The sequence below is a fragment of the Fulmarus glacialis genome, unplaced genomic scaffold (genome assembly GCF_000690835.1).
Source record: "Fulmarus glacialis isolate BGI_N327 unplaced genomic scaffold, ASM69083v1 scaffold25851, whole genome shotgun sequence".
Classification (NCBI taxonomy): domain Eukaryota; kingdom Metazoa; phylum Chordata; class Aves; order Procellariiformes; family Procellariidae; genus Fulmarus; species Fulmarus glacialis.
Window position 1 is genome coordinate 1 of NW_009191346.1, and position 13506 is coordinate 13506.

The window sequence follows — 13506 nt, forward strand, 5'->3', positions numbered from 1 at the left end:
GAGTGAAAGGCTGCTTGTCGGATCTTCTGTGGAATCTGCTCTGCCTGGTGTTGGAGGGTGGAAGCTTTGTGCCTGGGAGTCGTCCTCCCTATTCTTCTTCAGGAGTCGAGGGAGCTTTCTCTCCGACAATGATGAAAACTGAAGGCAAAGGGGAGAGGACTTTACGAAGTGCTTCTCCACACCGAAATGCCTATAAATCCGATTTCCATGCTATCAAATGCTCTTTTGATGGGGTAAACAATCCTGAAAACGCTTCCAACAAAACAGGCTTGCATCAGAAGCTGAGCACCTCTTCCAATGGAGGGGGAAATGACCCACACAGTCGAGGTAGAGCTGCCACTTACGGCAATAGAGTACACAAGATAAAAAATATGTTCCTGCAAATGGGAGGCTCTTCTTCCACACCCTCTTGTGAAAGCAGTCCACCTGGTGAGACCAAATTAATCAGCCGGGCCACGGCAGCAGAGTACGGACCTTCTCCAGGTAGCCCATCTTTCCTCATTGTCCAAAAAAATAATCTTCTTAACACAAGTACCAGCCCCTGCAGCAGTCCTGTGGATTCATTGTCTGTGCCTTCTGCTGCCGACAAGGTCATCCGTAGCAACGATGAGGCAGACTTGGACAAAGTTGCCCTGGCAGAAAAATTTTCGGAGACCAGGAAGTTATTTGAGAGAAATATAAAACAACAGAGCTCAGTGGATAGACATTCCCCCAGCAAATGTGAAAGAAGTGAGGATAAGAGAAGACACGGTTCAGCTTCTGATTGCAGTAATGTTGTGGACCACTTCAGTTTTAATACAGAAGCAAGTCTTCCAGTTGCACTGGGGAAAGTTGAAAATCAAGGTAATGAGGAGTTGAAGCAGCAACATCCCAATAGTGGTTCCAAATCCTCTTTCCTGAATGCTGGGCCCATTTCTAGGAGGCTGGAAAGCTTTCTGGGTGACAGTGATACTGAAGAATCCAAAGAAATTTCCAAAAATTATAGTCCTCCAAATCAGGACCCTTTGAGAGGCCACCACAGTTTGGATTCATCTGCTGTTGCTGAAGGATGTCCAGAGAAGGCTGTGTGCACCAAAGTGCCTGTGATCCTCAGCGATGAGCTGAGCGAGGCACTTGGAAAAGACAAAAGAGAGCAAGTGGTACTTGAGAAAAGCCTGTGGGATATAAGCAGTATGCCTTGTCAGGAGGCTCAGCAGAGATCGGATAGTGTTCTCTCCCGGGTTTCCCCCATGGAGGGGACTTGCGCAGAACTGGTTGCACAAAATGAAACCTTAGGGCATGAAAAAGGTTTGGAGAAAGATCACGTTGTTCAAGAGGATCAGGCGCTCCGACATCAAGTACAAGAAGGGAAGAGAAGCAACTACTCCTCAGAGGTGGTAGAAGAGTTTACGGAAGGCAGTGAGACCAATCGGGAAGAAGAAGGAGATGGGATGTCTGTGAAAGATGGGCCAGTTACACGAGTTCAGGATGTTCTAGAGCAAGAAGGCGATACTGAAGAGGAGGAGCAAGTGGTGGAAAAGCAGAGCGAGAATTTCAGTGCTTTTGGCATAGAGAATGCAGCTTTTGATGATGACAGGGATATAGAGCCAGAAAACGAAGGGCCTGAAGGCAAAGAAATTTTGGAGGGAGAGGAGGAAGAATATATGTATGACAGTGAATATGAGGAGTTTCCTGGACTTTCTGAAGAGGAAGATCCTGAGCCAGACCGAAAAGTCAAGTTCTCAACAGCTCCTATCAAGGTAAGTACCTTTGAAATTTATTTATTTATTATTGTTTTACAGTCAAAAATACCCAGGAAATAAATTTTTGTAACGTTTTTTTCAAAGCTCTAAAAATCCTTAAAGAAGTGTAAGCTTATGGCTTTTATTTAAAACTGAGGAAGAGAGAAGTTACAAATTAGACACAAGTGATTCTGAATCACAGCAGCTTCATAAGATAGCATAGTGAAACACGTGGGATTTTACTTACTGGACATTTTCAGCAACACTAAACTTATAGGAATAGATGCAAACACATGACCTTTTATACTTGCCTTCATTTGTTTAAAATTGAGGCATTGCATTAGGAAGGATTTTTTCAGTTTTACTTTTTGTACAAAAGTTTTTAAAAAAAAAAAACAAAACACCAACAAAAAAACCCGCCTGCATAGCAAACCTTCAGATTCAACTTCAGACTTGTTTTCAGAGTTAACCGTGAGAATATATCAAATGACTGAAATGACTGGTTCCTGTTTAGATTTTAGAATTCTCTCTAATAATAACTTTTTTTTTTTTTTTTTTTTTGAGTACTGGCTTAGTGAACATGCTGTAGGAGTGTTAACATGAGTATTTTGGAGTTAGGTAGTTGTGGCAGTAGAAGTTACAGGGCAGATTGGATAATGAGGAGTAGTATAAAGTTACAACGCTAACAAATCAAAAAGATTTAGGTGTCTGATCTTCCCTCACCAAAAATACCCACAAAATAAGTCATTCCACAGCTCAAACTGTGTTTACCCATAGTCTTGTTGCAGACTTCAGTTATTGTAGTCCCTCTTAAAGCTTGGTAGGAGAATTGGCAGATGCGGTCGAGGATGGAATGGGAAACTGTCCAGGCTTCTCAAGCATACTTTTCTTCTACTATTACATGAATGAAAAATATCTTTAATAAATGATTTTTACACTTTGTTCGTACAGGGTCAGGACTCACTTTTACTGATCAGAGGGGTGCAAAAATTCTGTTGACTCCTGTACTTCCTGCAGTGGAGAGCTGTAATTTCCCAGTTTGCTAAACACATGCCAGTGCTGTACCCCAGAAAATGTTTTGGGTGTGGCAAAATATGAGTTTTGTTGCATGTGGTTTTTTTATAGTCTCTCCATAGACAGGCTGACTTTATATGGCTTTCTTGTAGTTGATGCCGCTTTAGTGGTGACCTGGAGCACTGAAGGGGGGAGTGCCGCTACTGGAAACTGCATAATGAGTCTGGTGAGGGTTGTGAGAGAGCCGGAGGGGCAACAGTCCATTACCCCTCGCATTTGTGCACTGAGTATCTGGGGAAAGTGCTGTGTAGAGTCTACTGTAAATGTGTGTGCATTGAGTGACTGCTGGTTTCCTGCTGTAGGCAGGGTTTTACTGATCATTGCTGAAATCCTACTGAGGCAGTGGCTGTAACACACTTTTCCTGCCTTCTCTGTTATGTCTGTGCCAGACTTAGTTCAAAGCATTAGTAGAAATCTCTGTGCCAACTGTGTTGGAAGCTCTCATGTAGACAAAACTCAGTTTTTGGTAACTAGCACTGTTCAATTACTGCTGCTTCTCTGAAAGCCACAGGAATCAACCTGCACCAGATTATCAGTTACACAACCAAAAGATGAATGGTTAGTAGCAACTGTTGGCAGTTTTCCATTTAAAATAACATAGTTCTTGCCATAATGCCGCACTCGGATTGGCAGAATAAACTGTACTTAATAGCAATATGGTCAGTGAACTTTCTTTTTAAGGCCCTAAAATTGAAGCTTGTGATACCTGCCTTCCTTTATCCCTTTTCAGTGAAACTTGACTATATCTTTGCTATAATGGGTATAGGAATCTCTTTCTGTATATCATTTTCAATAGCTTTTTCCCCTCTGTTCCTCATGCCTAAGCAATGATTTCTTTCCCCTTGTCTGCCTTTTTGTTTTGTATTTTCTGGTACTTAGTGGGAATGAGTCCTGGTATATGGTTTTCAGCTTTTGTGCTCTGTAAAATAAAAAATACAGATTTTTTTTGTACTTGCCCAAAATCTCTTTTTAGTAACGTTCCTTTAATATCTCATTAACTTTTTAGAAAATCCCACTTTTACCTCATAGAAGGAAATCTCTCGTTTGGCTTTATGCATAGATTTTAGTGCATCTTAAATTGGAAGAGGAAAAAAAAATCCTGAGTGGTAGCAAGAGATTATTCCTGGTCCCCACCACAGCTTAGAGCAGTGCCGTAGTGAGAAATGTATCCTAGTAGATTCTTTTTTCAGCTTTACTTAGACTAATAAGTTTGACTGAAATGTGAGTGCCATTCCAGATGTCCACAGCCACAAGAGAAGGTCTGTGTTTCTCCTCCTCTTAGATGCTCCTGAGAGGCAAGGCTGGCCTTGGCGTTCCTGCTGTTTTCCTTCTGCACCTCTCTAGTGATTATGAAGAAACCATTTCTGTCTTTTGCAGTTGCTCTTTAGCAGGTGTCTGATAGAGTTGGAGAATTCAAAACATTCAGAAGGTGTTTGGGCAAGAAAAAGCACGTTCTCCTATTGTCAAGGTTCTGCAGTGATGGAGCTCTGACCACTGTACTTGATATACCCAAAAGGGAAGTTGGATATGTGTGTAGGTAATGGATATAACTTACACATAGGCACCCTAAAAACAGTATTTATGCTGCAGCAGCAAAAAGAATTTGATTAATATCTCTGTTTCGAAGTTTGTAGTTAGTTGTAAAATTGGCAAGGCTTTTGAGTAAAAGAAGGAGACTGCAGCTCCAAGGGGATGTATAAGGCAGCTAACACTGTTAGCACTGCATCTGACCCGTGCTAGAGATCCATAATTGTTGACATCTGTAGCAGGGCTTAAGAACATAATTTGATCTGATAATTTCAGGAAAGATGGAACATAATTACGCAAATACTCCATTATTTTGAGTTGCCCTGTGCCTGTGAAAATAAGCACAGATGAGACTTTTTAAAATAAATGTTTCAGTTCTGTAGAAGCTGGTGATAAATGACATCTGGGCAGATTTCTTACTTGCTGTGGGTGACCTGACTCTTTAAGTCGTGCTGCTGTTTGATCTCTGCAGACCTCAAGGAATATTATGTCTCCGTTGCTTGTTTTTCCTATAGTAGTGAAGTGTGTGATACTGTACAGTTATTAGCAGAACTTCACAGGCTGGGTTTGCGTTATGGTACATGAGCTATTTTTAGTCTCTTGTTGCCACATATGAAGCCTTTAAGGAATGTAAAGCACACTCAGCTGTCCAAGGTATTTGCAAGGGAACTGAATTTGTCTTTGTCTTGAAGTTTTCTGAAGAAACTGTGTAAAGAATCAGCATTACAGGCAGTGCAAATAACATCAGGTAACTGTGCTGTCATCCCTTTATATTTCACTTTGCTTTTGTAATGTAGAGATTAAACTCGCTTTCAATTATGTGATTACCTTGAAAGGCATTAATTAACATAAAGGTAATGACTGAGTGCTGTTTGACATCTGTAATTTTGAAACTTTCTATTGGGAAAACAAATGCCTGGTTCCAAATTGACTTCTTGAGAAGTTTTTACCTCTGACTGCGTCAGACTTTGTCCTTGAAACCTTTAATAGCACTGTGACTAACTTCTGCAATGATTTATGATCCTTTGAAATTCTGTAGCTCAGGTAAACTGAAAAGATAGTACAGCTGCTATTTGCTTCTGTAAGTCTGTTTAATTATCAGTGTTACCCAGTTTATGTTGCATGGGAGTGTCTGTTCCCAGCTGCTTGTGAATAATACTTTCTTTTAAGATTGTTAAGTGAAGAATATAGTTTGGGGGGGAAAAAAAAAGAAGCCAGAACAAAAAAAAACCCCACCAAAACCTTCGTAAAGGCTTTACTTTTATATTTGTTACAGTTGAGCAGAAGTTTAAACTTGGTTCTTAAATAAGGAAACTGAAAGCAGTTGTGTGTTGTCCTACCCAGCCAAGTATCAGCTGCTTCTGAGAGAATATGGAAATCCTTCATAATATTGCCATTTGTCTTGCATATCGGAATAGAGCTGCTTTATGTATAGCTGGGACACAAACAGTAATCTTGTTCAGGCTGGCATACTCTTCAATCTTTTTAGTACAGAACTGCTTACTGTGGAAGTTAATGAAGCAGTAAATGAAGATACATTTGAATTAGATTTCCTGTATAACAGCATACCTGTAAATGCTTACCACTTTTAGGACATGCACAATTTTTCTAGGTCAATGTGTGGTCTCCTGAACACTGTTTTAACAAAATGTTGCAGAGTAGTGCTTCAGCCTCGTACATCCTCTGATTTTTGAACTGTAACTTCTATACTTACGACATTATACACAAAGGGATGTAAAATACATTAACTGGTGGAAGATACTCAAACCCTGGAGTTTCTTCAGTAATTAGAGAATTGATGACTGCATAAATGGTCAATTGTTTGTCAGCCATTGGTCAAGCACTTCAGTAAAATACTTCTGTGGCATTAAGAAACAGGTATGTGACATTGCTGTAGGTTGATCTAGGAAAATAGAGATTTGATTTGCGAGTAGATTTAAACAGAACTGACTTGTATCTGGGAAGTCGTCTGCTTTGTTTCTTGACACAAATAATGTAAGTGTATTTCCATCATGCTTTGTTTGGGATCTTTTGCAATGACAATTTGTTTGTTGTAACTCATAGATTTTAATTGTTTTGAAGCTCTGTTTATCATTTGCATCAATGTTACGACATTTGTAACTTAACATCATAACAACTTTTGTTCGTGTTTTTATCTCAAACTTAAGCTCTCCACGGTACTTTTCAGTGACTTTCCACAAAAAGTAACCCTGTTGTATCTGCCTGCATCTGAGAGTATGGCATTTCCTGCTGGCTAACTTAACAGTATGAGATGTTAAAAACACGGATATTAACTGGAGGAAGAAGGTACATATTTTCACACACATGTGTGAAAATTCTGTTTATAGATTTAACTGGTTTTAGAAAGTTCCATATCCAGTATTTCTGATACTTCCGGGTCCTTGTTAGGTTTTGATTTCAGCTTTCCAGAAAGAAGCACTTTCAACTCAAGCTTTCTTTGGCTTTTTTTTTTTTATCATACGTATTCTGTTTTGATTTTTAGGAAATATGTAAGTTTTACAATGGTAGATTGATTCGTGATATTTCTGTTAGGTTTTGATTTCAGCTTTCCAGAAAGAAGCACTTTCAACTCAAGCTTTCTTTGGCTTTTTTTTTTTTATCATACGTATTCTGTTTTGATTTTTAGGAAATATGTAAGTTTTACAATGGTAGATTGATTCGGCATTTCAAGAGTTTTTGGATGAGAGTCCAGTGCCAGGGTGTGGGGCTGTAGAGCAGAAATCTAAACCAGAACAGAAAAAGCAAAGAATTTCTTTTTATATCCTGGCTCACTGCTGGAGCAGCTTGACTCTTTACATTAATATCTGAATGTATTTCTAACTGAATTATTCCCAGTTATATGACATACTAGCTGCCCTGTTTGATGTACTTGATGATGCTATAAAACTATAGACAAATAAGAGAACGCTGAGGTTATGGATGACACCACAGGTTATCACCTGTCTGTCCTCAATCCTTTTTCAGTCACTCCAACTTCTAACTTCCTAGCAGTTTCACCTGGATTTGACAGGGAAGAGAGAGGTATTTTTAAAGGTATTTTTAAAATACTGCTTGGTTTGGGGAAAATTACCCCCTGTATCAGAGTTGCAGATTCATGTGCTCACTGATGGCAGGACTGGAGCTTTAGTTTAAAGTTACTTGTTCTTTTTGACTCAATGTTAGCTGACCATTATGCATTTCCAGCCTGTGCTCTGTTTTGCTCTGAGAATAGCTGTGGGGAACAGGAGGGAGGAAGGGGGGTGAATAGGAGGCACTTGAGGGTTTCATAGGAGAGGTAGTCAGAAGAAACACTGAGGAGGTGGCGAAGGTCAGTGAAGTTACGCAAATTTATAGGAGACAAGTTCATTACCTCAACAGTTAAGCTTCTGAAAGATTCAGCATCTTTTTGATGATGATTGCTGTTATTAGCACCTGAGAATACTTAATCTAGACTGATAAAGAATGAACAAGCAGTAGCTGAAACTTGTTTGTAGTTTACCTTTTGAGAGATGGAAAAAATAAATTAGCCCTTTTCATATCATTCTAACATAAAAGAGAAGGTGAACACTCAGAAGGACATCAGTAAAAAGAAGTGCGCCTTTATTATCTGAATACATATTTTGTAGTCTTGAGATCATGAAGGTGCAGTGTAGCAGAGTTTTTTACAAGGTTCTTATATTTTTATTGGGTAGGAAAGTATTATTCCAAAAGGCAGCACACAAATTCTTTAGATTTATTTCTCAATCATTTTCATCCGTCACCCTCTGATGTGTCTTGGTATATTGAGATGATCCTCCTTTTCAGACCTGGGGTATTGATTGTTGCTAGGGTCAGTATTACTGCAGATTAGTTAATTGAGTTGCTCTGGTATGCAGAGTTATTTTGTTGTTGTTTCTTCTTATGGCCTTTAGAAAACAGCCAGATGGACTATTTTTGTGTTCATTGTTATTCTTTTGAAGTTCCTCTTACCAATTTGCTTGCTATTTAGATTTGGTCAGGTCAAGATTTTTGTTTTGGTGAACACTAAATAAATACATGTATCTAATTCTTCTGGATTGCCAGGCTTAAATTGGTGGTACCAAGACACCTGTGAAGCTTATGGATGTTCAGAATTGAATCACTTTCTTTATAAACAAAGTCTTTCAGGAGCCAAGATTTTTCTGGGGGTGCCCCCCCCGCCTTTTATGTGGTATTGTGGATAGTTTTTGCCTCTTCTGGTCATATCCTATTTATTTGGAGTCTTTCAGTCTCTTTGTCAGTCAGAGAGCAATGCCACCTCAACTGAGATGGAGGTGGAGTACAGCCAGGTCGCAGCAGAGCTCCACTTCCATGGAGGAGAATGTGGATTGTCTCTCAACTTCTGCTCTGAATTGAAATGAAATAAAATCAGGGCACCAAATCTGAATGGATGCTTTTCTCTGTCTTCAGTATTTCTTTCACTGGGGTTTAAAAATGAAATACCTGATTTCTCCTTCTGGAGTAGGTAGCATAATCCGACTGAAACAGATGCCATGTTGTCTTTCCTGCTCTCTAGCTAGCTCCAGTGCCTTTGCTATTGCAGTGAAATACAGAACTAGAGAATAAATTTTACTGTTTTTTTGAGAATTCAGTAGAGAATAGTGAGACTGGCAAAAAACCTGGTTTATTTATGATTAAATTATCTATATGAAATTGTGTGTACTGTAGATCTGAAGCAAGGTTGCACTTACGCCATTATGTAAACTGACTTGGTTGGGGTTTTTCATGAAGTCATGCAAAGCTGCAGGATCAAGCGCATGAGTATGCACAGCCTGTCTGTCCACCTGTTTGGTGACAGAAAATGCTATATTGAATGTAATGGCTTATAATATTAACCTGTTTAACAGTTACCAACTGTTCTGAATACTTTTTGAAGAAGAATAAAAGTGTGAGTGGTTTTTAAAAAAAAAAAGCAAGGTATTTCTGTTTGCTGATTAAAGGATTTGGTAGCATGAATTGACTTAAATCAGGTATAGTCACTTGTCACTTAAAATATAACAAATAGTGGTAATAAAATACTAACCGTGTAGCTTTCGGAAGAGTGGGTGGCAGTAACGAGATGTCTACTTTAACTGAAGAGGGAGATTGTAAGAGTAAGCTGTGAAGTGTACATTATACTTCAGTCCTCCTTCAGTGCTGCTGTTTCAAGTGATTATTCATGTTTGCCTGGGCACTTCACATTTTGCCCAGCATCGCAAAGGCGCTCAATTTGAAAAGCTGAAACCGTTCACTGTTAGGTAATTTTCCCCGAGCCGTAACTTGTGTTTTGAATGTACGGCTTTATTGAGTGTCAGTAAACTCAAATGTTCAGAGAAAGAACTGTGTTTCGGAAGAAACGGGAACCAGCCGTGGCGGTGGGTGCTGGGCGCGGTGTCCCGGCAGGGTGTCAGCAGCGCTTCAGTGCCTCTCTCGGCTGCCAAGTGCTACTTTAACTGCCTGTGCGGGTGCTGTGAGGCTTTCCAGCACACACTGCCGTGTTACGTGAGAATTTTAAAGTGATGCTGATATTGCTTCCGTTCCAATTAGTTGGCAGCCCTTCTGGGCAGTTACTGATTTCTTAATCTTACTGTTTAATTACTTTTGTAATGTCCTGCTTTTGATCAGGCACAAATAAATCTACCTACTAGATTTTAATAGAAATTAATTGGGAGCGGACGTCTTTGGGCTGGGTTTTATGACTCTATAGCAATTTCATGCAAACACCTGGTAAATCAGTGTCTCACTTCCGAAGAGTTTACCCTCTAAAAAAATCAACATTCTGCTAAAACTAACATTTTTCTTAAGTAGAGCTTTTTATGTGTTGCTAAGAGTTTGAATTAAGAGAGGTCATTGTTGGTTTTTTGTGACAGTGCTGTTTTCTGTGATAGCACTAAGGTGATATAATGGAGATTTTTAGTTCTGTATGGTAACAGGAATTGAACGGTAGGATCCTTTAGACAGTAGGCTGCATTGGTTTGGTTTTTTTTTTGAGTGCTGACCTTGATGATGTTGATGTTAGCATCTTCATAGAAGGAGGTGAACTGAGTTTTGCATTCAAAAAGCGATTCATTTTCCTGGTGTGGAGCATGCAGTTTGTTCTGTCTTCAGATAAATACATTAGCTGTCCAAGGACTAAGTATACATTTGAAAATTTCTGGTTATGTATCTTAATTTAATTAAAACAGTCCTTAAAAATTCAGCCCTCTGTCAGAACTTTTTTGGATTCAAATTATTTTTATTTATTCTGAAGAAAAGAGGTTTTGAGTGTAAAAAGAAATTCCTTTTTCAGATAGCAGGATTTTTCATAATTTATTAGCTTGAGTAGATCCAGAAGTTATTAATGTTAGGTTAACCTTCTGGATATATAACAAGCTATGGTAAAAGGCTTGTAAAATTCACGTGGTTTGCACACAGTAAAATTTATCTAGTTTCTACTCTGTTGGGACAATAACTTGTGTTTGCTAAAGCATGTCTTTTAAAAATATCACTTGCACGCTAATAATTTTATGATCTCTGGCTAGCAGTGGCTTTTAAATAGTAAGATTAGAATTTGTTTTGTCCCTAATGCGTTTGATTCAGTGACTAAACCCTGCCAGACACAGCGCAGGGATGAACTGTGTTTAGCTTCGTCATCAATCTTCTAAACTGTGTAACTTGTAACTTATATTATTTATTACCCACATTTTAACTGTGTTTAATATTACTTTTGCTACTTGGCAAGAAAAACTTGCTGAGCAGTTCTGTGTTTTCTATATTAGTGTCACCAATTTTACCGTTTCCATCTTGTAAAAGATTAATACCATGCTATGATTCCACATGTACACAATAAAAATTTCTGCCATTTGTCCTTGACTCTTTGGGCCGTAGGTTTCTTAGTGTCCTCTTGCTTTTCTCTTTGTTATTGCAGTGTTTGGCTTCTTATATATCAGTTTTGCTTTTCCTCTATTCTTTGTAAATTCATTTTTTCCCTCAAAACTATTTTTCTGAAATCAGTGGGTTTTTCTTACTATTTTGAAACAGCTTTATCTTGTCCTAATTGTGGCATTATGGTTTTTAGAATATTATCTTAAATGTTCTCACACACTTCCCATCTGTAACTTTAAGAGGAAAAGTATGAATTCTTTCTCTTAGTGGATTAGTCAGAATTGATTTCAGATTTTTTTTTCTCGAAGAGCTAGTGCGCTTAAATATTAGTAATCTTCATTTGCATACATGTGTTTGTGCTATTATTATTTTATGTATGGCAATTATAAACATCACTGGAATCTAACCCACCATTAATTTTTAATTCTATGATCCATTCTGGCAGATTATCAATCCCTATGATCAATTTTGTGTCAAAATGGGCAAATTCCATGAGATTCCCAGGTACAATGCTATTACTTTCAAGTTGGAAAATTATTTAATAATTTTTAGAAATTCCAGAGATATTTTAGTGCTGGCAGCCTAAGACTTGCAGCATATGTAATGCAGTGTGTTCAGATGGTGTGACTTTGCTTCCCCCAAATTTCCAGTGCTTTATAAATGATTGTGTAAGGAATTGGTCACCCCTTTGCTAATGTAATTCTTCAGCAGATAGTGACTGCTTGCATCATCTTCTGCTTTGTGAGTTAGACCACTGAGTTACAAAGAATCAAGAAAATACAGTTGTCTGTGTCTCCAAAATGTACTACTACGGTTCTCCACATTTTGCTCATTCAGCCATTTGATGGTTAATGATCTTTAACCTTTTAGGCGTATTATTAATATTAGGTCATCCATACACTTATAAATAAGCAAATTTGATTTTTTTCATGCCCCAGTATTTGATTCGTTCTCAAGAACTCAAATATTCTCGTTAAAAAGTTATCATTTGTCCACTCATGAACTTTTTTTATTATTAGTTTAAAATTCATCTTCTTATTATAACTTGACTATATTTTTTGAGAGATTGATTCTTCTGTTGGAATGGAAACCAGATGGGTTTTGTTCCAAAGGGAGAATAGTACCTCATGAAACCCTAACACTTCTACTTCATATCCTATTTACTGATTAGGGGGGGTGAAGAGGGGGCTTAATTTAAGAACTTGGCCACCTTCTTCTGACAGAGATAGAGTAAGAATACTTGAGACCATTTGGATGGTTTTCTTTGTCTATTTTGAAGATTTTTCTGTAAAGTTTATGAAAGACAGATACCCTAAGTGCAACCTCTGTCGTCTTTCTGCGTCCAGTTGTTGCCCACTGGTGTCTGTATGATAGTCCAAAGGAGCTTATTAGTTTATTTACCTTTATGCAAGACTTAGGAAGAACAACTTTTCAGGAAGGTTCTTTTATTGGGGGAAACATAAGACTTCCAAGAGTGGGTTTCTTCCTTCCCTTTCAGGCAAGTGGATCTAATCTTGCTTACTTACTGGACTGCTATATGGCCATGCCATGTTTCTAGAGCAGCTGTTTTGCAGGATTTGGCAAAGAGTTTGTGCAACTACTCCAGCTGTAGTCTGGAGGTGAAGCAGTAATACTGAGTTATGTTAGTTGCTTTTTTGTCATCTGTTTCAATAACTCTTTTCCTGTGTCTGAGGCTACTGCCATGCAGAGCTAACACCATGTACTAGCAGATATAAATTCACTGGGAAAATGTTAATTACAGCTAATTACAGTTAATTCTGTCTTATTTACATGATTGCAGCTACCTGTCTAGGTAGTCTCAGTGGGAAAACGCAAAAGTTGCAAAAACTTAGTAGGCCAGTGTAAATGAACTTTGTGTCAGCACTGCATGTTCTTGATTAGGGAGATGGCTGCTGCAGCTGCAATCCATAACTGTTTTTTGTCTTACAGTGATGTTGAGTAAAATACTCAGTGCCTGCAAAAACTTAAGCAGATAAACGTTGTTTTTCAGATAAATGGGGGTTTGGTGTATTATTTTTTTCTTTCTTTTCTAACTTATGAATTTACATACAATTAATGAACATTCTGATAAGTAAAATTAACCCTGTTACACGTAGCTCATTCTTCCTTTCTAGATTTCTGTTTTAATTTGTGTTGTTTGTTTATCTTTTATTTTTAACAATTCAGAAATTCAGCTGGAATGATTACTAAAAATAGTAATGTATGTAATAAGGCATTTCATTTTCCTGGGAAACTGTATGATTCCCTTGCAAAATCAGAAAACTACATCGTTTGAAGCACTGCAATTGGTAGATGGGGGGGG

At 38.3% G+C, this 13506-nt stretch overlaps 1 protein-coding gene across 1 annotated transcript in view; it reads left to right on the top strand.

Moving 5' to 3' along the window:
- The first annotated feature begins 128 nt into the window (after positions 1–128).
- LOC104083251 (neurabin-1-like) overlaps positions 129–13506 on the top strand; it is a 42894-nt gene continuing 29516 nt past the window's right edge. Inside the window, exon 1 of the mRNA XM_009586669.1 lies at positions 129–1739. Within this exon, the coding sequence (XP_009584964.1) occupies positions 129–1739 (1611 nt within the window). The remainder of the gene's footprint in view (positions 1740–13506) is intronic.